The sequence below is a fragment of the Monosiga brevicollis genome, genomic scaffold (genome assembly GCF_000002865.3).
Source record: "Monosiga brevicollis MX1 MONBRscaffold_23 genomic scaffold, whole genome shotgun sequence".
Classification (NCBI taxonomy): Eukaryota; class Choanoflagellata; order Craspedida; family Salpingoecidae; genus Monosiga; species Monosiga brevicollis.
Genome location: NW_001865060.1, coordinates 354,450 through 379,950, shown reverse-complemented (window position 1 = coordinate 379,950; position 25,501 = coordinate 354,450). Strand labels below are relative to the sequence as shown.

Here is a 25,501-nt window from a genome sequence, read left to right as displayed (position 1 = left end):
AATTGAGGGGGTCGTGGGGGGAGGATTGACTGGCGCGGTTCTTTCCTTCATCTTCTTCGGATTCGGTAGTATGGTACGGGGCTTCTGTTCGGGGATGCCTGCTTGGATCCCGGTCTGTGCGCGCTCGGTCCGGCCGAGCTCACGGGCAGACTGGCGGCTTCCCGCAATCCATCTGCATGGTAGGGCGATTCGGAGGCAGCAGCAACACCCGAGGCAACTCCGGCTTGGCAGCAAGTTCTTACCCGATCAGGCCTGAATGAAGAGGTGGGTTGGCTGTCAAGCCTCTGAGGTCGATGTCAGGTCGGGGGAAGGGGAAGGGGGGTCGCTCGAGTGCTTATCCTTGTTGCGAAGGTACCGTTGCCCCAAATCCGGCGCCATCTAGGGCAGCATGGCAAGTTTGATAGTCAGTCTTCAGAGGTGCTGGCCTCAGTTTATCTAGGTGCCGTTCTCAACTACGTTGTGCACGAGGTGAGACCTCCATCGCCGGCTGCTGGATCTCGGTCATGTGCTTGGCCATGCTCTTCTCGCTCACCCGTGATCGCCGTGGGCGACGTCCGTGTGTAGCTGGCCGATGCATGCGTGGCCGCTGCCCGTGGTGCCCAGACGGGTGGCACCACCAGCTCAACTTCCAAGGATAAACCACCCGTCGTGGTGCGGCCGGAGCATGTGCGACAAGCGCTTGAAAGTGATGCCGAAATGATGACAGCTTTTGCAGCGTTGCACGCTGAGGATCAGACACTCCACAAGGATCCATTTGGTGGTGAAGCGTGAACCCCTCGATCAGGCAGGCAGGCGGCCCATGTGCCTCACTGGACAAGCGGCTTTGCAGGTCTGCTGAGTTACCTCGTGTTCAAGTTGGATGCCACGCCATGCTTTTCTCTGTTTCGTCTTCTTCACTTGCCAAGCCCGAGCCCCCGGATAATTTGAATTCACATGTCGATACCGTCTCGTGCCACGACAAACTCCTCCTCCTCTTCCCGTTGGTTGCTTCAATGTTGTTGGAACGTGACCTCACACACAAAGCCAAAAGAAAGAAAAACAACGGTCAACCGCTCAATTTGTGACTGGGCTGGACCGACCTGGCTCAAGGGATGACGAAAACGCGAGAGGCGTCTTCCCCAAGCCGCGGGCAGCCGGGTCAGCCTGTTGTGCCGGCCAATAAAACACCCGACAACAACAACAACTTAAGAACGGGGCTTGTCCTTCTTGTGCTTGTACAGGGCCAGCAGGGAGACGTTGGACACCTTGCAAACTTTGAATCGGACGCCGGGAATATCACCGACGGCGTGACCGGCACGACCGAAACCGGAGACGAGGACTTCGTCGTTCTCGTCGACGAAGTTGAGGCAACCGTCACGGGGCACGAAAGCCGTGATCTTCTTGCCGTTCTTGATCAGCTGCACACTGTAGATAGGTCGCAAGCGCCAGATATCCAGACAATAATGAGCGGTCACAGGCACTGCAATTCACAACACGGCGACACTGGCACGTCGTCGCCTTGATGGCATGCAAGAAAAAAAGGAAAACGAGTTTGCATTCAAAAGGTTGCTTACCGCACACACTTGCGAATGGCCGAGTTGGGCTGCTTGGCTTCGACACCGCTATAGAAGAGAAAAGCAGAAACAAAACGACGGCAAAAATGAGAACAGGTGACCAGTGCGTTGCTCGACACTCAATGCCCAAGAGATGTGGGAAAAAAACAAGCCGCCAATGACCATCGCCAATGACCATATAAAAGGAAAGACTGATGCGCAAGCAAGTTTTGTCAAAGGGGCAGGGACGTACAGCTTCTCAACAACAATGCCCTTGGCGTGGGACGCTCCACCGAAGGGATCGGCTTTGAAGCGTGTACCCAGATGGGCCTTCTTGTAGTTCAGATCGGACCATCGCTGGGTGCGGCGGTGCGAGCGCAGCTGGCGGGCGGTCCGGATACCACGAGGCTTACCCATCTGTGGCAGACATTACAAAAGCAAAGGAAAAACAAACAGAGTGAGAGAGGCGTCACGCAACTTGCGTCAGAGAACGCCAAAGCGCGAGTGCAGGGAGCGACCGAAGCATGGCATGAATGTAGCACCACGAGGCCAGGTCAAGGACGACGGCTGAGACCAAGTGGCTCTCTCAACCCCTTTCCTTCTCTTTCATCAAAGCACCTGCCCGCCTGGCCACAAGCTCTTTGGTTTCGTATCGCCAGAACAAGAGGCAGCGAAGAAGAGCCAACAGCGTCACCGACAGACAGGAACCCTTTATGTACATCGTACAATCTATCCCACCCTGCACGACGCACTGCCAAACGAGTGCACCATTCATTCCCCGGGTGGCCGGGGGCCGTTGTGGTCGGCGTCGTCGGTTGCGCACTAAGCACACATACCTTGTACCGTCGATGAAACAGAAAAGTGCGTGAGCCGACCTCACGCGTCAGCAACTTTGAAAAGATTTGTACTGAAAAATTACCGTACTTTCTATTCAACTTTCCACCCTGCCACCTCCCCACCAGTTTTCCTTCGTTTATCTGACAATTGTTTTTTTTGTCTGACAACGGGCGACACACACACACACACACACACACATGTGGCCAAGACTCGACGCCCAGGAGCTACGAGCGGATGTGGAGTCGGCATTTACATCGGATGTCAATTTCTTTCAGATACAGAGGAGTGTCGCGGCCAGTCAACCATATTCATCAGACTTTGGTGCTAAATCTCGAGGATCGCACGGGCCACCGCTTCAACTCGCCCAGCGAGGCACACTGCACAAAGTGATAAGGGTCCACCACGTCCACGTCAAAGGTGTCATTGGTTGGCAAAGCTCGGGGCTCAATGTAAAATCGCCGCAAAACTTCGTGTTCAGGGTGCTCCTCGAGGTGCGGGGTTGCTTCGACATTTTGAGAGGTCGCATGCGGGCTCTGACTGCCCCGTTTGGACCGCAAGGATGTGCGTTTGGACGCCTTTTCGGGTGAAGCCACCCCATCGGGTGCCGGGGACTCGCGGCTTGATAGGAGCCCTTCAGTGGATCGCGTCGTGGACGACTTTGGAGCATGGCCGGATGCCGTGGCACGGCTCGCAGCGCGAGCCTTGGATTTGTCCGACTCCGAGTGAGGTGGCGAATCCGCATGAGCCGTGTTGACGTCGCCCGTTCGCATCGAGTTCTCCGCCACCAGAACCTGTGTTGCCGGCCACATAGCAAGAGCAGCTGTGGTCAGTCATGCACCAGCAAACACACAAACACACAGACACACACCACGTACACCAAGCAAAACGGACGCAGGCACATTGGGTTTGCACACTTGGAAGGAACATTCACACGTACATCATCGGTGTTATGCTTTTGCAGAAGATGAAAGGCAAGGCTCACGGCATCCTGGCCCACGTAGCGACAGAGTCGATACGGACAATGGATCTGGCTTGGAGTCGTGCTCACCAAAGGCGGGCGATGCCCGTTGGCGAGCGTCGTAACTAATCCACGCACATTGTGCACAACATGCGTGCACGGTGGGTTGAGGCTGACCAACGTGCTGCACACTGGTGCATTCGACCCATCTGACGGTGGCTTGACACCCACTCGATCATCTAAAAGCGCAGCACCAAGGTCAGGGCAGAGTTGTAGACCTCATCGCCTGCCTTTTCCCCCGAGGCAGCGTTCATGGTGCTGCTTACCAGCTGCGGCCTCGAGAGTCTCGTCCTTAACCTTAACCTCGTCGTTGTCGTTACTTGGAGCCGAAGCTGCACCTTCGAAGCGAACCGAGTCGGCAAAAGCCCCCTCCGCTAAGCAGAGCCCGGCATAGCGCTGCAATCAAACCATGCACCAATCCATGCCGAGCATGGCACCGTGTGAGAGAAAAGCATGCATGTCGTCAACAAGTCCCGCCAGGCAACGAAAAACATCTTGTCTGCCGGGTAGACGCCACATCGCCACCAACCTTGCCCTCGAAATTAATGGCCACTCCAAAGCACTGTCGTGGGAACACCCAGCCCAAGAACTGCGGCTGCATGCCGGCCGGCAGCGCCTCCGTGCCAGCCTCGGAGTCTGAGGCATCTGCCTCGTTTCCTTTGGACAACCATTGCTGGGTCAGTTGCTTCTGCTGACGCGCCAGCTCCTGGCTCGCAGCTGGGGCGCGTTTATCGGGTCTGGTGCCTTGCAATTCCACATAAGGGTGATGCGAGATGTAGTCGGTCAAGGACTTTTGAGTCACGGACTTGAGGCAGCGCGCGGAACCTTGCATCTCATATTGGCACACATAGATATCGGCGTCCGCAAAGAGAGGGTTGGTGCCTTGCAGCCAGGCTGATAGACCCATGACCGTGCAATGCCCCTTGACAGCTTTAACCGGAATGGTGCGAAACTCATCCGTAAGGTACAGCTCGTTCTCAAAATACTCAAGCTGCCCGGCTTTGCGCAGATGCTGCGGTCGCATGAAGCGCACCACTTTCAACTGCAGGCTGTGGTCGATCGCATTGTGTGAGATGCCTATCACCTGCACAACTTGCAAGTCGTTGTCGGGCGAGTTGCGTTGGCCCGTATGTCGAAAGACTCCCGGGCGCACATAAACATAATCTCCCAGCCCGATACGTTTGGCCGTGCCCGAGTGAATGACACGATACTGCACATAGTCTCGCGTGTCTTGAATAATGTCCTGCGCCATAAGGCATGCCCCCACACACACAGACACACAGACACACAGACACACAGACACACAGACACACAGACACAGACACAGACACAGACACAGACAGAGAGAGAGAGAGAGAGAGACACACACAGAGACACAGAGACACAGAGACACAGACACAGAGAGAGAGAGAGAGAGAGAGAGAGAGAGAGAGAGAGAGAGAGAGAGAGAGAGAGAGAGAGAGAGAGAGAGAGAGAGAGAGAGAGAGAGAGAGAGAGAGAGAGAGAGAGAGAGAGAGAGAGAGAGAGAGAGAGAGAGAGAGAGAGAGAGAGAGACAGACAGAGACACAGACAGAGACACAGACAGAGACACAGACAGAGACACACACACATACATGCACGAGCGTGAGCAAAGTGCCTTCAAATGCAATGTCGTTCACGGGGCGGTTGAGGGGTCAAAAGCCAGTTCATACTCGTTTCAGCAAGCGCGGTTTGCAGAGCTCGCATTGATAGTTGGCTTGTGCACTACTAATCAGCTCCATGCATCCACAGTGTTGCCACATGGAGCAGCTGGCACAGCGAATCATCTCGCCCTCTTCAAGATTGATCTGGCAGCGACAGCGGATAATCTCCACTTCTTCTGTGCCGTAACGGCTCACCATCTCAAAGAAAGTGTCGCGGTCCATGCTGGCGGTTACTACATGCTCAACGGTCGTCCGCGTCATAATGGCAAATTGATAGCAGTGGTTGCGCAGTGCTGGAGCCTCCGCTTCAATCCCTGAGATAAGGACAGACCCCATCTCGGCCGAGCCCCGCTAAGTAGCGAGCAGCGATGCATCAGTTTTGTGCTAAACAATCTGCAGGCCAAAACGGGAGGGCAGAGACACAGCTCCACAGACCTTGGCCCGTTTAGAGGCATGTTGGTTTGGCTCGATCATATCCGGTTTGGGGTGGTGCCAGGTGGCCATGGATGTGGTCTGCGGTGCTTGCAATGCCATAGCGGCGGGATTGTATGACAAGTCCGACATTCCCCAGCCCATTTGCTATCGCAGCGCAGATCAAGCCAAGAGTGAGCTCAAGGTGCAAGCGCTCAGCAGGCTAGAACGTAAGCCAAAAAGGGGCTGGTGCTACCTGAGGCATGTAGGGGACCATGAGCTGGGACATGCTCATGGCTGCAGCCGCCGCAGCTGCTGCATCCACTGGCTTGGTCGCTTGCATGGGCAAGCGCCCACCCGACCACCAGTGCGCCATTGATTGAGCTTGCGACGGCATGCTTGTCATGGCCATTTGAGATAGCATCTGGCCCGGCATCGACGAGTTAGATGTGATATTTGCCGGCGTGGGCTTGTGAGCTAGTGGGTTACCCGCGGCATGCATGGGTTGCCGCTGAGCGGGCAGAAGGTCTCGTGGCACTATTGGAATTGAGGAGTTGCGGATTCAGTTTCACGTTCAGTCTTGCACCACAAGAACCACCGACATATGGGCCTCGTATCTCCAAAGACGTACCATTGTCTTGCTGACTTGTTCGGCCACTGGTATCTGAAGCACGGCTGCGACTCGGGGCACCACGGCGCCGAGCGCGTGCCCGTCGGTGACTCGTGTCATCGGCGTGGGGTTGTGTTGGCAGGTACGTGATGTCGTAGGCGTTACAAAATTGTTCTGAACGTGTTGGAGCCAGAGGAGGCAAACGGGTGAGGAGGCACATCGTCGCAGCAAAGATATAAGGCGTCGGGCCATCATACACGAACCAAAGGCGCTCTCCCCAGCACTCGACTCGAACATCTACGCACGGCAATGTGGGTGGCCAGTGCGCGACCGACACACGTTGGGGAGGAGTCGGGAGTCAGCAAGTTCGAATCAACAGGTCCCAATCAGGAACTAGAACGCGGAATTCAGAAGCTCCGATTCAAGAGGGGGCCCACAGACCAGGAGGCCAACTGACCTGTCGTTCTTTGTCATCAATGGCATGGTACCAATTGCGCTCGATGGCTTGTAGCGTATCGACATCGGCCTTGAGCCAGTTCATCTTTACACCCTACGTTCAAGTTTGGCACACAAGTCAGTTTGTTGCGCTTCAGGATGATGAACCCAAGACATCGGGTCAAACTCTTCTCCGACGAACCTCAGTAAGCCGACTATGGGACTCGGCATTGATCAGATCCACGGTTTTCGAGACGAACATGGCAAAGCCTTTGGATACGGGCTGACAAGGCATCCAGGTGGCTGTGGTATTTTCCCGGGTTTCAGACCAGGCAGCGTCAACGCGAGATACACGAGGGACGAGTGAGGGCGAGTGCAGCACTCGGGAACAAGGGCTTGAGATAAGCTGGCATGTCAGCAAGTGGAGGACAGGGCGGGCGGGGGGTTGAGCACATACTCGTTGGTGGCGAGGGCTTGGCTGCTTTGTTGTTTGCTGCTTCTGCTGCTGCTGCAAGCGACGCGATTATCGCGCGAAAGGGCGAGGACAGCAAAGGGGCAGGCAGACAAGTGGAAAGACGCATAGTAAGTTCGTTTCTAGGGCTTGCTCGGGAACATTCGGAGGAATCATTGCTGCTTACCGCTCGCATTGTTGGCATCGGACGCCTGGGGTTGGTGCTGCACTTCGGCGCGGGTTTCAGCAGGCCGCTTTTGATGGGCAGGACTACGGTGCTCGCTGCCATGGCGCGCCCCATCGTTGTGGGCATGCGTGGAAGTGGGCTGGCTTGTGGCAGACCTATCGTGGAGCTGCGCACAAGCGGTTAGCCAGCTGCTCAGCAAGCCAACGCGCTTTCACGGCGGTCAGATTGCTGCCAACACGAACCTTTTGGGGGAGGGCATGTTCAGCTCGCGCGGTGGCATCGGGGTCAGAAGCATGACGAGGGTCACCGATGGATTTGTCATTTTGGGAGTCGTCCCCATGGCCTGATTCTCGTGCTGCGAGAGGTGCTGTGTCTGTCAAAAGGCAAAGGTCCCAAGCGAACATGGCACGGACCATGAGATGGGCGTGCGGTGATTGACCTTCCTTGCAGAGCCGATCGTCGAGGCGCGAAAATCGAGGGTGTCGAGCAATTGAACATGATAAACAGCGCCTACCTGTTGCGTTGATTGTCATGACCCTGTTACGAGTTGGATGCTGAGCGGAGCGCCGTCGTGGACAAATTGCACCAGAGCGGATGGCTCAACGGGCCAGCCGACTTGAGGATGCAGCTCGGCTGGATGCTGTCATTGCATGGCAGCGCCTGATGCCCCAGCGATCGCCCGAGTCTCACCACCACCCCAATCTTTTGCCCTCGCTGACCGGCAAAGGTCGGGGCCACTCCCAGTTCAGCACCAGCAAATGCAATGACCCGACGAGCAGGCCAGCAACCGATACACTGCCGTCCTGTCGAACCCGACTTGCTGATCGTTACAAAGATGACAGAGAGAGAGAGAGAGAGCTTGAGAGAGAGAGAGCTTGAGAGAGAGAGAGAGAGCTTGAGAGAGCTTGAGAGAGCTTGAGCTTGAGAGCTTGAGCTTGAGAGAGCTTGAGCTTGAGAGAGCTTGAGCTTGAGAGAGCTTGAGCTTGAGAGAGAGAGCTTGAGAGAGAGAGCTTGAGAGAGAGAGCTTGAGAGAGAGAGCTTGAGAGAGAGAGAGAGAGCTTGAGAGAGAGAGAGAGAGCTTGAGAGAGAGAGAGAGAGCTTGAGAGAGAGAGAGAGAGAGAGAGAGAGAGAGAGAGAGAGAAGGGAGAGCTTGAGAGAGACTTGAGAGTTTGAGAAAAGGGAACAACAGTGTTTTACAACAACTTCACATGTCAGCCTTTTACAGCAACACACGAATACAACAGTAGTAGTGAACAAAGCGCCGTCGTTGTCGTAGTGGCGCTTCTTGTCGTATTTGGCGGTGAGGTGTTGTGAGGCTCTCATCACGTTACTGTCCAGCGGGCTGGGTGGGGGTGACGCGGCATGCTGTGACGTGTGGCGTGCGGATCGGTTTGTGGTGTTTGCCGTTCGGCTTTGAAAGAAGCGACCAGGTGTGGGGATTGGTCTGGCAAAGACACTCGAGGTCTTGGGGACCCCGAGCAAGCAAGTATCTTGCCAATTCTCGAACCAAAACGACGCGTGAGTCCGGGCTTGGCAAGTTGACCTGGCAAGCACACGGAGGACGGCTGGCTGTGGTCCCTAGTCCCATCGTGCACCATGGCAGATTCCAACAAGGTGTGGCAAGTGCCGCCCACCGCCTTGTTATCGCGCAGCAGGGGCTCTGCGCTCATGCTTGATCTTGGCGTCCTTAGATTGCCGACGCTGAGATGCTGGACATCGAAGGCCAATTTGAAACCAAAATCAGTCCCAACGGCCGCTGGAAGCGCTTGCAGCAATTGGTATCAACCTTCTTGCCCCCGTCCGCCCCCTCCCCCCTCCGCCCCACACACCCTTGGTGTCGCGTCTTTTGCGTCGGTACCTCGCCTTTGGCTTACTCCCCGTGATCATGGTGCTGATTAGACCAAGCCGAAGAATCTGAATGGCGAGCGCCGCTTCGCTTGTGTCGATCAGGGTGCGGCTTAGGCTGAGGCATCTCTTCATGCATGGGTGCAGCACAGTCACAGATGTCACAAACTTCTCCGTCTCATTTCTTCCGGTGGGCTACACCCCGTAGACACGGGCGTCAGTGTGTGGTGGAACGAATTGCCCTTGTCCGACGTCATCACCGCCGAAACACGCCAAGTATGTCCTGCTGCCGCCCATCGTGGGAAATGCAGCCCGCCTTGACTCAATCATCATCCTGGCGGATTCGCGTATGTAGAAATGGCATCGTCGACTCCAGATTGCTGAGCTGATCAAGGTTAGACACCCGCTCCCATTTCTTCCCTGGCGTGCGCGCATCTCATCCTTTGGCTGACGCTCACAAGACGCCGGTTGGCCTACCTTAAACAGCACCCAAACTACGTTCACATTTTTGGAAGCTGGATTGACGATTCCAACACCATTATTTACATCAGCGAAGTCCTGACGGCCGGCACCCTCAAATCCTATCTTAAGAAAGACAAAAAGGACAAAGACGGCCAACGGTATTTGCACTGACCATCACGCTGTCATCTGATACCTTGACCCTTCTTTCGCTCTTGCTTGCATTCACTCACCCCTCTTGCCTCCCCTCTCTTGTTCTTCTCCTCCTTTTCCCATGTCTGTGCCCGCTTGGCAATCCAATCTACCCTTCGCTTCACACTCAGCGATAAAGCCGCTGATCGTCGCCCAGCCATTCGGATCAAGATCGTGGCCCGCTGGTGTCGCCAGTTGATCTCCGTCCTCAAGTTTGTTTCGTTCACCCCGCCCTTGCTCGGAGCAGGCGACCCGCTCGTTTGTTTATGGCTGACTTCTGTCTGCTTTGCTGCCTCCTCTTTTGCTGCCTTGCCATCACCTCTCGCTTTGTAGCGAGTTGCATTTGAATGACATGCCCCATGGCAGCTTGCGACCGGATGTGATTCACGTTCAGCACAATGGCCAGATCAAGCTCAAATACATCACTTCCATCTCCTCAAAGTCGAGCAAGAAGAGTGGTGCAACCAGCTCCAAAATGTCCGAGCTCATGTACCAGAGCCCCGAGTTGGTGACTGATTGGCAATCGGACCTGCGCATCTCAGACGATATTTACGCCCTTGGCATCCTGATTCTCGAGGTGCGCTTGCCTAGCTAGCTGTTGTTTATTGCCACATTGCAACTTGGCAAAGACGGGTTGTGACAGTTATCCGTCCTTGTGCCACCCTGATCTGCCCCCTTCTGGCATGTGGCAGATGCTGGTCCCTGGACGCGTGTACGCGGATTGCGAGAAACCCCTGGACATCATTCGTGCCAAGCAAAACCTGGTCCTCCCCACCACCGCGCTCGAGGATCTGCTTACGCTGCATGAGAAAGACAACCCCACCTGCAAACAGACCATGGTCAAGGCCAAGGTCAGTCACGGCCCTCCTTTCGGTGCCCAGCCACCGTCTCGCCCTGATTCGACGCATTCATTTTGATGAGCTTCTTTCTGTTGCAGGCCTTTGTCGAGTGCTGTCTCGCCAAGGCAGACCAGCGCTGGTCTGCCAGCAAGCTGAGCGTCCACAAATGGCTATTCGAGGCAAGTGCATGGCGCATTTGGTGGCGCACATTGTTATGCTCGGTGTCGAGTCCTTGTCATAGTTTGCTTCAAAGCAGTCATGTACATCCTGTGCAATCCTGGTGCGTAGGTGCCGTCGCTACGAGCTTTTGCTGCACACGCCTTGCTCGCACGCTACCGTAACTCAACCCAAGATGAGGTGGTTGACAACAAGGAAGAACTTTCCACGCGCTTTCAAGACTGGTACAACCGGGTGCACACGGGCGAGGCCCCCATTGTTGTGCGCACGCGAGGTGTACCCAATTCTGAGCTTGAGCCAGAGCTCCGCGAGCCACCAAATGTTGAAGCGTTTCTGGAGGAGGTGCGCATCGGGCTACACCCACTGACTGTTGTGCAGGGTCGTGGGCCAAAGAAAGTGACAAAGCCGTCCAATGCCAACCCCAAATCGCGGTCCAAATGCCGCCGTCGTTTGATTAAGAATACCTTTGCTGTCCGCGTCGAGCGCAAGCTCAAGGACAACATCGAATTCAACAGCCCCGAGGATGTGGCCCGAGCGCTATTGTACCTACAGTTCAACGCAACGGACGATCGTCCACCCGAGAACTTTGTCCACTCCTTCGTGCTCATTTATTGCCTGGGCCCTGAAGTCAAAGAAGCATCGGAGCACGCCAGCGGCTCCATCACGCCAGCAGTTGGTGAAAAGCAATTTGTATATGGCGCAGGTGCTGGGGCGAATGGAGCAGCCAGCCACAACACAACCACGGTGGCCGAAAGTCGTCGTAACACTGTCTCACGAGCATCAGCTGCTCATGCGGCAGCACAATCAGTGGCCTCGCACCACGCCACCACGGCGGCATCTCCGAGCCGGCCGGAGGCCCCCATCGCTGCTACCCACAACGGCGAGCCCACCGTCCCGCCGGCCAGCGGCAAGGCTGGTGCGGCGGATGCGGATAACAGGCGCCGAGTAGGCAGTATGGCTGGTGAGGATCGCTCATCCGTCTCCGGGCCTCCGGGTCAAGGTGTTGAAAGGGGCCGGGAGGACACATTTGACTCGCGCTGCGTTTGGCGCAAGTTGCTCTTTGACTATGCAGGTACGTTTGTCTCTTGCTGCTTGCGCGAGGCCAGTCATGTATGAACTTTGGGGGCCCCTCGGCGAACATTATTTTTTTTCGTAGCCCTTACTTGCCGCGAACCGGGTCTGCCTCTGTGGTGCGTCCTGACGTTGGAACAGACAATGTGCAGGTCGACTACGATGAATTAATGGCCAGCAAATCGCAAAAGGAGCACAAGAGTGGTTTCCGCCCCAAGGCAAGCATCGCGGAGATGATGGGCATGGTGATCGTGGAGCGGATGACCAAGCACGGCTTGTTGGCGGATGAGGAGGAGGATCGTTACATGCTGGCCGAGGCCATTGCAACTGAAGTACGCGCCAAGTTTTACCCGGGTCCTCAGCCCGAGGAGAAGTCGAGTGCAAAAGCGAGTTCTGAACGCCACGTGCCCCGAGGGCGCAGCGGTAAGCACGACGAATTCAGCTCGTTTGCGGCTCATGACGATGAGAAAGGCGATGCCGAAGGCGTTGCGGTGGGGGCTGGCCGTGATGACATGGTGTCGGGCCCTGCTGCAATGGGCTATGATGTGATCTGAACATCTCAATAGCGACACGGGTCGCACCAAATTCTTTGCCGGTGCGTTTCGATGGTTTTCTTGTGTTGTGCCACTGCTACTCGAGTCAATTCATTCATTAAAAAAAAAAGATTAAACAAGCACAAAAACCACTTTTGTGCACTCGGTTTGAATGGGCCCCAACGTAGAGATGGCTTTGATATATATACGTCATGTCATAAATTGGCAGTCAAAGTCATGACAAAACAGACGGCACAACAACCCAGAGAGGGAAGAACAGATAGAGACCAGGCAGGCTGCGCAGCAGGGCTGGAAACAGGATTCAGTACAAATCCAGACGAAAACACACGTGCGCGCACCCCCCTAAGAGGGGGTAAATTAGGATGAGAGGCACGCATCGTCAAGACATGCACAGGTTATTCGTCCTCGTCATCTGGTGCGTGTCTTCGACGTTGGTGACGATTGTTTAGGGCAGTCGCAGCTTTGTGCCTGGGATGGTTGGTGCGCTGGATGTGTTCAGTATTGTCGTCTTCAGAGTCTGAGGCTGGGCGGCGGGTTGGGGCAGGTGCTGCAGGATCGCGGGCTGCGGCAGCCGGGGTGTTTACGTTGGCGAGCTTGAGCTGTTCGTATTGTTCTTGGGTCAAAAAGGTGGGCTTTAGGGTGAGTTCGGTGGTGCAGGAGGGGGAATAGCCTTGCGCCACGTAGCGATCAAAAAAATTGGGCAAAAGATCGCGATAGTGAGGGTTGATGCGGAAGAGGCGCTCTGCCATGCACTCCATGTCGCTCGGATCGAGCAGCAAGTCATTCTCAAAGGCGACCTCTAGGTATTCAAAGAGTGTGTCATGGATCGGGTCGCGATCAAGAACCATGGTGCGAAATATGGTCTCCGTCTCTGTAATCCAGTCGGTCTCAAGCTCTGCTTCGAGGTAGGTGCGTTCCTGTCGCAGCAGTGTTGTCGCAAGCAAGCCGTCCGTGAGTCGACGGCCCCGAATCTGAGGCCGCAGGTGCATGTGTGCAAGACTGGAGATATAGGATCAACAAGTTGATCCCTTTCCCTCGAACAATGTAATACAACCACAGCAACAACAACAACAGCAACTAAGAAAAAAAAAAAAAAAAGGCTCTTGGGGTGGCGTTGATGGGGGTGTGGCTCCAGGTCAGCGGAACTGGGGCGAGCAATGGCCAGCATGGCTATGGAGGTTGTGGGTTCTTGCGTACCATGTAGGCCACCAGGGGTCGGATCAGAATTGCACCCTGAGCAAACTGGCGAAGTCGAAAGCGGAACCGGCGAAGGAAGGTTTGGCAATCAGAGGAACACTGGGCTGCCAACTCCTCATAAACCATCTTGGAAAACAAATCGGGGAGGGCGCAAAGCAGAGTGAGTGCCAAAATCGCGCTCGGGTCATGTCATAGAAACAGCGGCCCGGGCAGCAACGGCACACGCGAGGTGGGGGGGTGTCATCGATAGGCAGTGAGCGAGTAAACGTGTTCAAGACCTGGCAGTGCTCGCGTAGGAGCTGCGAGACGTTGTCATGGAGCAGGCCGGCATGGCCACAGGTCACGCATCGGTACACACCGCTGTCGATTGGGCAAAGAGCGTGAGCACCCCGATGGACCACATTTGCAGCAACAGGGTGCACTTGAGCCACCCACCCGTAAATGTCTGCCTGGCGGAGCGGGACGATGTAGGGCTGGCCAATGTTCAGCGTCAGGGCATGGGCAAAGATGGTGCTCAAATGCGGCCAGCAAAAGGAGCGAAAGCATTGCTCATCGATAAAGTCTATTGGCGACCAATGAGCAGGGGCGATGGGCAACACGCAGAGGCCACTGGGTGCACGCCACCGCAGCGGGAAACGGCAAGCGAGTCCAGTCAGTCGAACCTGGGAGGATGAAGCCATCGCACTCAAGGACCTCGCTGGAAGCAGACTCCTCTGAGCCCTATGACCAACAAGACCACAGGCCTTGTCAATCAAGCCGCCAGCACCCAATCATCGACTCGGGCAACCCAGCACAACTCACCAAAACCTCCATATTCCTCCGACAAACGCGATTGCCACCGTAGACCCCTTCTCCTATCGAGCGACACGCCGCAATCCCCGGGTCGCTGCCAAACCGCCAACAATAACAATGAATGGAGAGAGAGAGAATGAGAGAGAATGAGAGAGAATGAGAGAGAATGAGAGAGAGAGAGAGAGAGAGAGAGAGAGAGAGAGAGAGAGAGAGAGAGAGAGAGAGAGAGAGAGAGAGAGAGAGAGAGAGAGAGAGAGTTTGAGAGAGAGAGAGTTTGAGAGAGTTTGAGAGAGAGAGAGTTTGAGAGAGAGAGAGAGAGAGAGTTTGAGAGAGAGAGAGAGAGTTTGAGAGAGAGAGAGAAGCTTTCCAGTCTTCATACAGACCAGAAGACCAAAAGACTCGAGCTGGACAAAAAGAGAGAGAGAGAGAGAGAGAAAAAAAAAACGAGAGAGAGGCAGTTTGATCAAGTTGTTGACAAGTTGGGACGCTGGTGCTGGTGCTGGTGCTGCTGCTGCTGCTGGTGGTGGTGGTGGTGTTGGACAGACAACGGCGACGGGTACGGGTACGGACACACGGCTGGTGGAACTGGTGGTGTGGGTACTCTTGGTGGTATCGGTGCAAGTGCAGGAGGAGGGGTTTTGTGGCTGACAAGGCGTCTTCCTTTCTTGATTCATCGGCTGGCGGGTGGGCGGACGTTTAAAACGGTGAGGACGCCCAACCCCTGCTCCGCCGCTCAACATGCTGCGCTCCTAGCCCTGGCTAGCTGGTTTGCTCTTCCACCATCGCACGTCGGGTTTGGGACTTTTCCTTTTTTTCGCTTTTTGTTTGTCCTCCTTGACGTTTCGATCGCGCTACACCTCTGTACTCACTCCAGTGCAGAGTCCAGCCTCCGTTGGCCAAAGTTCAGCGCCATGGCCCGTCAATCCAGCCCTGAGGATCTCGCCAGTCGCTTGGTAAGCCGGCAACAGCAAAGAAGCCAACCGCCGTCCTGACGAATCAGAAAGCGCCATGCAGCCGCAGTCGTCATCTTGACCGCACCCGCTCAACTCTTGCCTCCCCCACCCTACCGTGACAGGGCGTGCTCATCCAAGAGGTGAATAAGGGACAGCCGTGCCTTTCCTGTGGTGAGTCTCAAACGCAATCAGCATTTCGTCAGTGCGACTTCCTACCAAGCTCTTTGCCCGCGGCCTCCTCTCATTCCCATCCCCCCTTTTTGCTGCCCACACGCACCTTGGCCATCATCCCCGCTTCCACCGGTGCAGACAGTTGCCCTGGTTTTGAGCTCCACGTGTGGAAGAAGCGGTACGCTGACGGCCTGGTCATGCACTCTTCTTTTGCCAGCCTTTCCCTGCCCTTATGCAACATTGTCACCCCTCACCCCACATCCTTTCTACCCTCATGCGTGTGCCTATCACACAACGACACAAACAAACCATGGCTGTACCTCCATCTTCATTCTCCCCAATCACCCCCAGTTGCAAGTTCTGCAATTGCTCCCTGGATGAACATAAACTGGCCCCCTTGCCAGCCAAGCCCGAAGTTGGGCTTTTGGAATTTGTTGAAGAGGTCTGCTTGGCATCCCGGTCTTCAAGCCGTTGTGCCGTGCCTCCAGATCCACCGGCGCTCGCTCTCACGGCGCTCGCGCTCACGGCTCCTGCTCTGTCACCTCATCTGCAACAGGTCCCGGAAGGGTTTGATCCCACCGGCTTTGGCTATAGCTACGAGGATGTTGAAATCAACCGACCTGCTACCCCTCCACGTCACCACTCTGCCGCGCTGGCCGCCCCAAATCTCGATGATGAATACGAGGGTACGTGTCACCTTGAAACGCCTGGCCTCGTTCTTCACGTCGTGGTCACAGAAGCACGCGCCGGGTGTTGTAGACTTAAGATCGGTCCAAGATCAGGCGCAACAGCTTTCGCTTCAAGACGAGCTACCTGACGGCGGTGCCGCGCCTGCTCGCCCACCAAAGAAGGTACGCCTGCTCTTCTCTTTTTCATCATCGCCCCGCTCGCTCTCGCCAATCCACAAGCATGTTTGGTTGGGCAACCATCACCTCCATGACAACATTCAAGTGGAGGGGCACGGGCAAGGGCAATTTGCCCCGTCATCTTTGGGCCTCTGCTCATCCATCTCATAATTCTTCGCTGACCGCTTGGCTCCTACCCCTAGATGCCTGCTGTGATCCCTGTTTTGATTGATCTGCCCCGCTATGCCAATTTGAAAGATACAAGTTCAATCTTGAAAAACGGCTTGGGCGCCCAAGCCCCTCCCGCCTTAGATGAGGAGGCCAATCCAGAGACCGGCCAGGCTCCAGCGCCGCCCCGGCCCCCCAAGACGGCCTCGACCCCGACCGTTTCAAATCAAACTGCGACACCAGCCAGCGCCGGCGCTTCCCCCGCGCGAGGCCCAGGCCGGCCCCAACTAGCACCGCCCTCCAGTTCTGCCGGAGGCAGTGAGCCGCCGCGCCAATCGTATGACTGGAATGCCATCACGGATGGGCCCAGCACTGCCAGCAAGAGCGCCACCCTGACCCCAATCGTCAAGACTCGCAACGCAACCCGCATCATCCATGTAGATAAAATGGCTAACAAGCCACCCGTCAACAAATCAGCCACGTTGCAGCCTTCCTTTAGCACTGGTTTTGCCCAACCTGCTATGCCCCGCTCCAATGCTGCCATGACCTTGCCCCCAAATGCTAGCCTGCAGGCGGTTGACGATGATATTTATGGCGATTATGACCGTGCGTTGACGCTCTTCGTTGAACCTTTCCAGCGCATGGGTCTCCCCGCACCGCCGCTTGGTGTCCTGTAGACCAGGCCGTTCCGTACTGACCTATTCTGGCTCTTTTTTTTTTTTTTTTTTTTTTTTTTTTGGTTCTGTGTGCCCTTGTGCCCTTGTTAATGCTTGGCTGGTTGTAGCGGCCGCGGTGGATTGGGCGTACTGGCAATGCGTTCACACAGCAGATCGCCAGACATCAGAGAGCATTCTGACCGACTATGCCTACGCCACTGGTGATAACCACGGTTCGACCTTCCAGTCCTGTGGCTCCACTTGCTCCGCTGTCCTAGCTAGCAGCCACCGAGAGGAACCTTCTACTGCCTGCCGACTCTCAGGTCCACACTTGCTGATAGGTCTATATCTTATGCGACACTCGGGCAAGGTCCCCGGCGCCATTGTCATTTCGATGCACAGTGATGGCAAGAACTATCACTATCAATTCTTACCCACCCACAACGGTTGGTTCTTTCCGCTACGTCTGCGGCAGCTCTTCCTGTCCCTTATCAAGGATATTGCGTGCATCCTCCGGCTCGTGTGTAGGGACGTTCCTGGATGATAAGATGCGCGATCGCGGAACGATTTCACAGCTTGTTGCTTACTATGAGGTGCGAATTGTCCCCTCGCTTTGTGCCGCTATCTGCCCAAGAGCTCACAGTTCCAATGGCGGTGCGAACGCCAGGCCCATCGTGAGGGATTGGCAGCCCGTCTGCGTACTTGCCTCGGCCCTCTGTAGGTACAGGATTCGCACAATAAAAACCAAAAACAAAAACAAGCCACACACACACACACACACACACACCCAAACAAAAAAGGAAAAGCATCCTTCTTTTTGCCGTTCATCTCTTTTCGTTTCTGTGAGAGGCCGCGAAATTTGGAATGTCGGAGTTCACGATCATCATTTCAATTGACAATCTTCCAAGTGAGTTCAATGTCAAACTCGTCCATGTACGCACGATTGATGGCCAGCATCATCTCGGTTGCCGCATGCATGGAGACAAAGGAGCACCAGGTTGCCATGAGCCCGTCTTCGTCTTTTGAGGGAAGTTCTGGCTGCTGATCCAGCTCCTCCAACTCGTCTGGGTCCCACTCCAAGCCAAAGAAGCGGGGTGAAGCGGGTGACCACAGCAAGCCCGCCAAGCACTCCACCGGCATGGTCCACAGTTCCTGTACTCTTGGCTAATAAGATGATACCGGTAAAGGGTGGTTTGGTAGTGAGGAAGACGGGCGATAGATGTGACAGGGCAAAAACACATGCCAGAGAATGCGCAGTCCGTGGCGTGTGCCCACCACGAACCTTGTGAACATCGCTTGACGCTATTTGCATCGTAAATGTCAACTGTGCAGTGCAAATGTCGGGTGAGCAGATTGTCCACGAGCATTTTGCATGCAAAACAGTCCACTCTAACCTGGCCCTCGAACAATACCAGCCCAAAGGCAGCACGTTGGGCAGCATCTACGGCCCCGCCTCGAAATGCGCCGACAGGAGCAGCATCCAAACGACTGGTCACAAACACCTGTGACGCCTGGACCTGCACCAGCACAGAGCCAATGTGTGCATGTTTGAGTTGCGCAACGACTGGGCTACGTGCTTGAAAACCAGACTTGGGCTGACCACCAAGTGCCGCCCTTGGCTGGGGCACGAACCTCGGCAACAAGTTGGGGAATGTCTTCAACGGCTAGTTCTCCGATACGTCGTGGTCGGAAAGTGGATTGCTCCTCGTCATCAGAGCCCACAACAGTAGCATAGGCCGACCATTCGTCCTCATCGTGCGGGAGCAGCCGCTTATTGCTCACACCCGCCACGTCTCGCAATTGCCTGCGCACGGTACGCGACGGGTCAGTGCACCACGCGGACGACGAAGCATGCCAAATACAAACTGGCAGGAATCTACGCACACCAAGAACGAAAACATTTCAGCAGTCGAATAGGCATGGATCAAAACTGGGCCGTCTACACTTGAAAACTCAAAGGCCGCTTGCGGCAGCCCCAGCACAAAGCTGCCCAGCGTGCTCCAGGCCGTTTTCCGCTTGCACTTGAGCTACACACGCAAAGGAAACCAACGGACGATGCACACGCAATGAGAGCTGTTTGAACTCAAGGCTCGATCGTGGGTCGCTGCTACCACATCAATCAGATCACGCACAGGCGCGTCATCTGTGGCTTGGGCAAAGACGTAAAGGTGCAGGTTGGAGGCCACGAGAATGGCTCGCTCCAGCAGCGGTTGGCCATGGCCCACTGCAAAAGGGTGTGTGTGTGTGTGTGGCACATTCATGATTGCAGTCAAATCAAACTGTGAGCCAGGCACAAAGCCAAAGCAGCACACATGCTTGCTTCCATGGAAGGCACAAGGCGTGCATGGAGGACTGATGGAAGCATACCTGCCAAACGTCCATAGAGCCAGGCCATTGTGGTCTCCTCGGTGGTTGTGAAGTGCTCCAGGGGCAACATGACTTCGAGTCCCTGGTCAAGCTTGGTTGGCGTGTGCTCCGCTTCAAATGTACCATGCTCACGTATGCGTTGCAACCCAGTTTCCAAGCTCAAAGCCGCACTGGCGATCGAGATGGAGCCGGACATGATTGAGGCATCGAGCTGCCCGCCGCTCGTGTCGAGATGTTGCTTGCGCTCGACGTTGGGTGAGGCACGACTACTAAGCAAAGCTGGAACAGCTGTTGCACAATATTTTGGACAAGTTGGCATCGATAAAATTGCACAAGCACGACATGAGGCGAAGATTGTGGATGGCCAGGGCAAAAAGCTTCATATGCTCACCGGAGCCCGGTTCAGCGGCCGAAGCCAGGGATGCGCCACTCTTGGCCGAGACAGAGCTGTCCACTCTTCGATTGCGCTCATCGTCCGTTGTGGCGCCACTACTGGGGCCCACATCTTCCTCATCACGCAGCGACTCCTCATGACCTGTTCACATGAAAGTGTTCTGGTCAGCTTCCAGCACAAGCAAGCGAGCCAACATTGCGTCAAAGCAGGTAGTGTGGCGGTTGAAATACCATCCGTGTCATCGGCCGCCACGGAGACATTGAGATCATAGAGGTCAGTAGACCGGCACCTGCGCACCACCCCGCATTTCGAGGGAAAAAACAAAAAACAAAACAAAACCAAGAACTCAATACCATGTGAGAAAGCATGCTTGGTGGCACTTCCAGCTAATCATAAACCGGCAACTCTTTACAGCAAGCTACACGGGCCAAAGAAACTGCACAAACGCACGAAGGGCAGAAGCGGGTATCGCTGCTCATGGTTTGTACTTCCGCCGCTTCCAACACATGTCCACAGGCCATGCATTTGATGCGCACGATAGCCCCCGAGTGAAAGCCGTTGACCTGCAAACCAAAGAGTAAGGGTTAGCCGCGCAAGTTTGGCAAGTTGCTGAGAGCATGCTTTGCCTTGTTCATAACGGCACTGAACTCTTGATGGGTTCAGCAACAGCGTTTCCATGGCCCAGTGCAGGTCAAACCTCATTGGCCGCAATCACACGTTGCAAAACGGTCTGAAAGCGTTCAAATTGAGCCACGCCGTCGTCTTCGGCTTGGTTGGCACAAAACTTGATGAAGGTTTGCTTGCCGATCGGGTCCACAAACTGCAGTGTCAAGATTTGTCGTTGGTCGCATTCGCAGCTCGCCAGGAGGGTCAAATCAAACCGCTCCAACTCGGTGCCGCTGTCATCCCATGTCACCATAACCTCTTGACCCAGCACCTATGCTCAAAGGAAAGCAATCAATAAAAACGCAAAAAATGAAGGTTGTCGATGAGTAAGCCACGCTTGATCCCAAATCACAAGCTGCCAGGGTGTGTGCACAATGAAACACACAGAACTCCTACTTACCTCCACCATGCGGGGCAGATAATCAGCGAGTTTGGTCACCTGAACGACCTCAAAATCGTAGCTGGCTGCATAGTCGCGGACGACGGCACGGGGTGGAGGGACTTGTGTGTCAGTGGCTACGGCGGGCAACACGGCTGCTTCGTCAGCCGAGTGATCGGGATACATGCTTGCGGGCGAAGCCTGGACGGGTGTCGTCGCAGGATCAGTGGGAGCAGACGACTCAGACTTGAGGTAGTTTTGAATCAGGTCGTCGACGGGTCGGACAGGCGTATTCTCCTCTGCACGAGGTGTCCGAGGTTCATCCTCGTCCTCGACGTGGGTTCCAGCCAGGAGACTGTCGCGTGACGCAGAGTTGGTCTCGTCATCGCTGACCACGTCCGCCGATATAGAGACCTTGGATGATGGTCGCCGTGAGCGATTGCCTTTTTTGCGACGGCGATTGGCATCTCTCGACTTTTTCACCTTGAGCACACGCGGGGCTTCCATGGGAGCGTTGACTACCCCTTCAATGTCGGCACCACGCGATCCGGCCGAGTCATGTGAGTCCTGATGATGCAGAGTGTTTGGAGCAAACGCCGTTTGGGGCGTGCTCTCCGCGTTCGCAGGCTGCACATGCGTCATATTTGCTTCAAGAGGTTCTTGACTGTGGTCAGCATGTGGCCACGGTTGCTCATTGTTGGGGCGAGGAATGGCTGTCGCGTCAAGATCGTGCGGATTATACCCTTGCTCTGAAATCTGACTGGCTCGGCGGTCTGCCTTCTCCGCTGAGTTTCCAACAAGCAGAGTGTGCTCCACGTCAGGGTCATCGACCTGGTCGTAAGAAGGGTGCGGGTCGTTGCTCGTGCGACGCACTCGTGGCCCCACACGTCGCGGTGTGGACGAAAGCCCTTCAGCCATGTTGGTCATGGTTGCGGCGGGGTCCAAAGTTGAGCTGGCTAGGCTGGCTGTGTCCGACGTTCCAGCATCAGCCAGCACTATAAGCATTTCAAAACGTGCGCCGTGAGTTCCCGATGACCGGCTCACAGACGGTGTCAAGAGTGCACAACGCATAGACGCCAAGTGAGTGGAGTCGCCCACCAAAACGTACCGTCTTGTTCCGCAAAGGAAATCTCGTCGGTCCACGATGGCTGTACGGTAGGCATCTGGCGAGGACTTGTACGGGAGGGGGGCGATTTAACACCTTCTTTGATTGAACGATTCGAGTGATCCTGGTCCCTTGGTGCGGTGGCTTCACCCTTTTCGGCCTCGTCGTCCGAATCCTGGGAGTCCGATCCTTCCGATTCCTCGTCGCTGTTGCCACTAAAAGCGCTGGCAGAACGCGCAGAGGCGCTGTCGGCCTGCAGGTCACGGCTTGATTGAAACACATCTTCACGCTCCACAGAGGACAAACTTGCCCCTGTCTCAGCCAACGGGTTGCTACGTAGGACCGCTCTGCATGCGTAAAAATCAGGTGTCGAAGTGAGGACCAACGCATCATCGCAAAAAAAAAAAAAAAAAAAAAAAAAAAAAAAAAAAAAAAAAAAAAAAAAAAAAAAAAAGGAGCGGGAGAACGAGCCGACAGGCGGTCAGGTGAGCAAAAGCTGGGGAAGGTGGACAGATCATTCATTCATACTTGCGGGTGCTGCGCGGTGATCCAGTCTTGCTACCTGCAAGAGTGAGTGGCAGGCAAAGAGAAAGAACAAGGTTTGAGGCAAAGGGGTGATGATGAGAGTGGACAACGTCTTGGCCACAACCGAAAGGCTCCTCAGCCTGGCCGCTGCAGCAACACCAAATGCGTTTGCCGAACCTTTCTTCTTCTTGGTCTTGAGCTTGACGGTGACAATTTCGGGGCCTTGCGCAGTAATGCGGGCCTCCTCCTGCATCATGCTTTCATGCTGCTGGTCGTAGTAGGCAATCTTCTGAGCCACCTCACGATCCTACAGAGATGACGTATGAGTGAAAGCCATTGAGAGGGCCTTGTTGGGACAGGCGTAGAGCCCAAATAAGTTGCGCAAGCAGATTCTGACCTCCCCTGCAGGCCGACCATTGAGCATGACACGGCTCCAATTGCTGCCAAATAGAGCCAGGATACGCTCTCTAGCGTCGGTCGTTTGCATCACGGGACAATTTTCCAAGTTGACATCGCGCAGGGCTGGGGCTAGTTGGCGCAAGACACGGACGCTGGCAATGGAGTTGAGCGGATTGCTGCTTGCATCCAAAAGGGTCAGAAACCTAAAAGAGCGGCAGCCGTTGAAATGCGCCGATTGCCATCAGTGTGGAAGGGACCAAGCACAACAGGATCGGGCTCCAAGGGGGGGAAGGCAACGTTGCCTGTGGCGTACATGAGGTGCTCGATGCCGTTGAGGGAGGTCAGGCGATTGCCGGCAACGCTGAGGCTGGTCAAACGCTGCAAGGCTATGGTGCCAAGAGATTGGTCAGGCCGTGGATGGGTAAGAGAGAATGAATAGGACAGGAGGATGGTATCAGCGGGACACAGATGGCTGCCCAAGGCTTGTGTGGTGGATCGTTGGACACGCACTCACCTTCTGATATTTCGACGCGCTCCAGGATTCTCAAAGAGGAGATACGATTGAAAGCCAAGCCCAAGGTGTGTAGGTTTCCAAGGTACTTGAGGTGCGGGGTGAGCTCCTCCAGATCATTGGCCCCGAGGTTGAGCATCATCAGCTGTTGGCAATGCGAAACCCCATCATCAGCTTCGCTCAGCGTTGAAAACTTGCTTTGCCCGGTTTGGGGCTTCAACGCGACGCGGAGATACTGACTTTGGGGCAGAGGGCTAAGCGTCCGTCAAGACTATCAATGCCGTTGGCATACACGTCGAGCTCGCGCAGCTCATCCCAGGTCACGACATCATGTCGCGCATCACTCTGTGGCAGCCAGAGGTGCAGCGTGATGGCCAGGTTTTAAGGGGGATGGAGGGCGCGAAGCAAGCGCAATGATTGAGTGCGTAGTGCGTGCGTGGTGTACCTGTGAGGGCGGCTGGAGAATATCAGCAAGTTGACTCTTGCACTGCCGACAGGTCAACTGGGCCAAGCGAGGCATCTGAATGGCGGCCGGGTCGGGGGCATGAGATAGCGACACGCCACGTGTTGTTGCGTGCCAAGCAGAACGATTGAATCGGGGCCGGATGTACTGACGAGGTGAGCCAGGCCAATGAGTTTGCGGGCGTGGATGTGTGATACGTGAAGGCTGCGCAGGTCGGCAAAGACGCTCAAGTCGAACGTGGCGCTCGGGGGGAGACGCTCCAAGTAGGAGCCAATGAATTTCAGCGAGGTCACGGCACTCAAGTGAGTCCAAAGCTGTCGAATGTGCGTACGCACGGCTTCGCTTCCAGCTAAGATGCGCTGGACTATTGGCGCCACTTGCTGCGCTACCTGCGTGCCTGCGCGCGAGGACGCGGGGGAGTGGCGGGAATCAGACTTGTGGTCAGATTGCTGCTGTTAAACGCGAATCTGGGTTTGCCAACTGCACGCAGTCGCCGGATAACGTACTAGGAGCGGCCTCTGCCCCCAGGATTAGAAGCTGATACCAAAGGGGCTCAAGGATGAGCGTGCCATGCTCATCCACGAGAGCTCGCGCTGCAGAACCAGAGCCCAAACCAAAACCAGGCAGTCAGTACACATCGCTGGCAGGTATGGTGGTGCGCTGGGGGAGACAAATGGACATACCATCTTGGAGAGTGACGGCGTAGATGGCATCGGGACTCGGGTCCCCGGCCAAGGCAAGGGTGGGACGAACTTGGAGGGGCATATCGACGACGTTGGCCCATGCGCCCGTCCAGGGCTCCTGAGTCTGAGCGTTGGAGGTCGTTTGTCTGACCCTTTTAGTGTCCGAAATGTTGTGATGGCTGGCAGTGAGCCTGGTGAGCAGGCACTCGTCGTTGAGCCAGCCAGACCTAAAGCTGCAAATGCAATTGCACTCCACTCCACCCCAACAGCCACAGAACGGCCTGCCACAGAGGTCTGCCGCAGGGGTCGCGCGGGCGCGCAGCCGTGACACACTGCACTTGGAAAGCTTTGATGGCGGTGTTGGAGGATGATTTTCCCGCCAAAAACAAGTAAAATGATGACAAATCAACAGATGGACGATGGTTTATGACTTTTGGACGATATAAACGTTGTCATAGTGGTAGTTTGTGCAGCGAAGAGGAGACTTTGTGCAGAGCGCGTGAGAGGCAGTTTTTTGGCGCTTCTTCTTGGGCGCGCAAACGGGTGATTTGGCATCTTCATGGCGCGTTCGGCAGCGCAGTTTTGGCAGACGGCTGGCCGAATTGCGGCCGTCTCCTTTGGGTTTGGTGCTGCCATTGAGTTTTTCATGTGTCGGGTAATGATCGGCCAGGAAACCTTCTGTAAGCTCCGCTGGCCTGGCTCTGTGCTTGCTTCGTATTGCTGGAGCAAGCAGGCTGCTGTCGCAGTTGTTGGCCACTTGCTCATCAAGTCGTACGGACTGTCATGGGTGGCTGGTAGATGATACTGTGACTCGTCTGGAGGCCGAACGTCGTCAGCAACAGATTCTTGAGCAAGGCGCACTGCCGTCTGAAGCTGAAAGTGGGGCTGTGCCTATCAAGCCTTGAGTCGACTGCACCTACCAGTGCG

General features: G+C 55.5%; 5 protein-coding genes across 5 annotated transcripts; 2 read left to right on the top strand and 3 right to left on the bottom strand.

The window, feature by feature from the left end:
• Nucleotides 1-1,040: 1,040 nt before the first annotated feature.
• MONBRDRAFT_33714 (uncharacterized protein) lies at nucleotides 1,041-8,486 on the bottom strand (the record flags this gene model as incomplete). Its single annotated transcript, XM_001748426.1, has 18 exons — nucleotides 1,041-1,404; nucleotides 1,554-1,601; nucleotides 1,786-1,949; nucleotides 2,714-3,160; nucleotides 3,307-3,566; nucleotides 3,654-3,783; nucleotides 3,917-5,023; nucleotides 5,079-5,420; nucleotides 5,505-5,648; nucleotides 5,737-6,017; nucleotides 6,112-6,264; nucleotides 6,354-6,387; nucleotides 6,548-6,640; nucleotides 6,728-6,828; nucleotides 6,983-7,033; nucleotides 7,164-7,318; nucleotides 7,406-7,536; nucleotides 7,854-8,486. 18 exons carry the CDS (start codon nucleotides 8,484-8,486, stop codon nucleotides 1,185-1,187), a joined length of 4,494 nt encoding a protein of 1,497 aa, XP_001748478.1. The 3' UTR covers nucleotides 1,041-1,184.
• A 1,086-nt stretch (nucleotides 8,487-9,572) lies between these two features.
• Nucleotides 9,573-12,399, top strand: MONBRDRAFT_38328 (uncharacterized protein). Its single transcript, XM_001748496.1, has 7 exons — nucleotides 9,573-9,628; nucleotides 9,791-9,871; nucleotides 9,993-10,236; nucleotides 10,352-10,510; nucleotides 10,597-10,677; nucleotides 10,787-11,747; nucleotides 11,888-12,399. Exons 3-7 carry the CDS (start codon nucleotides 10,012-10,014, stop codon nucleotides 12,298-12,300), a joined length of 1,839 nt encoding a protein of 612 aa, XP_001748548.1. The 5' UTR covers nucleotides 9,573-9,628; nucleotides 9,791-9,871; nucleotides 9,993-10,011; the 3' UTR covers nucleotides 12,301-12,399.
• Nucleotides 12,400-12,745: 346 nt separating this feature from the next.
• Nucleotides 12,746-14,666, bottom strand: MONBRDRAFT_28046 (uncharacterized protein; the record flags this gene model as incomplete). Its single annotated transcript, XM_001748425.1, has 8 exons — nucleotides 12,746-12,862; nucleotides 12,885-13,217; nucleotides 13,498-13,623; nucleotides 13,776-13,857; nucleotides 13,933-14,059; nucleotides 14,160-14,217; nucleotides 14,299-14,351; nucleotides 14,393-14,666. 8 exons carry the CDS (start codon nucleotides 14,664-14,666, stop codon nucleotides 12,746-12,748), a joined length of 1,170 nt encoding a protein of 389 aa, XP_001748477.1.
• A 534-nt stretch (nucleotides 14,667-15,200) lies between these two features.
• Nucleotides 15,201-17,993, top strand: MONBRDRAFT_38327 (uncharacterized protein; the record flags this gene model as incomplete). The annotated part of the gene is made up of 7 exons (XM_001748495.1): nucleotides 15,201-15,242; nucleotides 15,902-16,264; nucleotides 16,462-17,032; nucleotides 17,211-17,315; nucleotides 17,424-17,528; nucleotides 17,611-17,675; nucleotides 17,750-17,993. 7 exons carry the CDS (start codon nucleotides 15,201-15,203, stop codon nucleotides 17,801-17,803), a joined length of 1,305 nt encoding a protein of 434 aa, XP_001748547.1. The 3' UTR covers nucleotides 17,804-17,993.
• Nucleotides 17,971-24,656, bottom strand: MONBRDRAFT_10719 (uncharacterized protein; the record flags this gene model as incomplete). Its single annotated transcript, XM_001748424.1, has 19 exons — nucleotides 17,971-18,246; nucleotides 18,477-18,599; nucleotides 18,715-18,886; nucleotides 19,129-19,306; nucleotides 19,450-19,737; nucleotides 19,841-19,984; nucleotides 20,074-20,132; nucleotides 20,294-20,406; nucleotides 20,541-20,780; nucleotides 20,910-21,883; nucleotides 21,997-22,340; nucleotides 22,522-22,555; nucleotides 22,696-22,825; nucleotides 22,916-23,120; nucleotides 23,231-23,303; nucleotides 23,432-23,573; nucleotides 23,669-23,773; nucleotides 24,089-24,288; nucleotides 24,575-24,656. The coding sequence occupies 19 exons, from the start codon at nucleotides 24,654-24,656 to the stop codon at nucleotides 17,971-17,973; spliced, it is 3,882 nt and encodes a 1,293-aa protein (XP_001748476.1).
• Between the last annotated feature and the right edge of the window lie 845 nt (nucleotides 24,657-25,501).

Excerpts from the sequence above, each read along its gene's own strand:
- MONBRDRAFT_38328 (XM_001748496.1), top strand. The coding sequence starts at position 10,012 with ATGCCCCATGGCAGCTTGCGACCGGATGTGATTCACGTTCAGCACAAT. Across the intron at positions 10,237-10,351 it reads TTGGCATCCTGATTCTCGAG|ATGCTGGTCCCTGGACGCGT; the intron begins GTGCGCTTGCCT and ends GGCATGTGGCAG. Across the intron at positions 10,511-10,596 it reads AGACCATGGTCAAGGCCAAG|GCCTTTGTCGAGTGCTGTCT; the intron begins GTCAGTCACGGC and ends TTTCTGTTGCAG.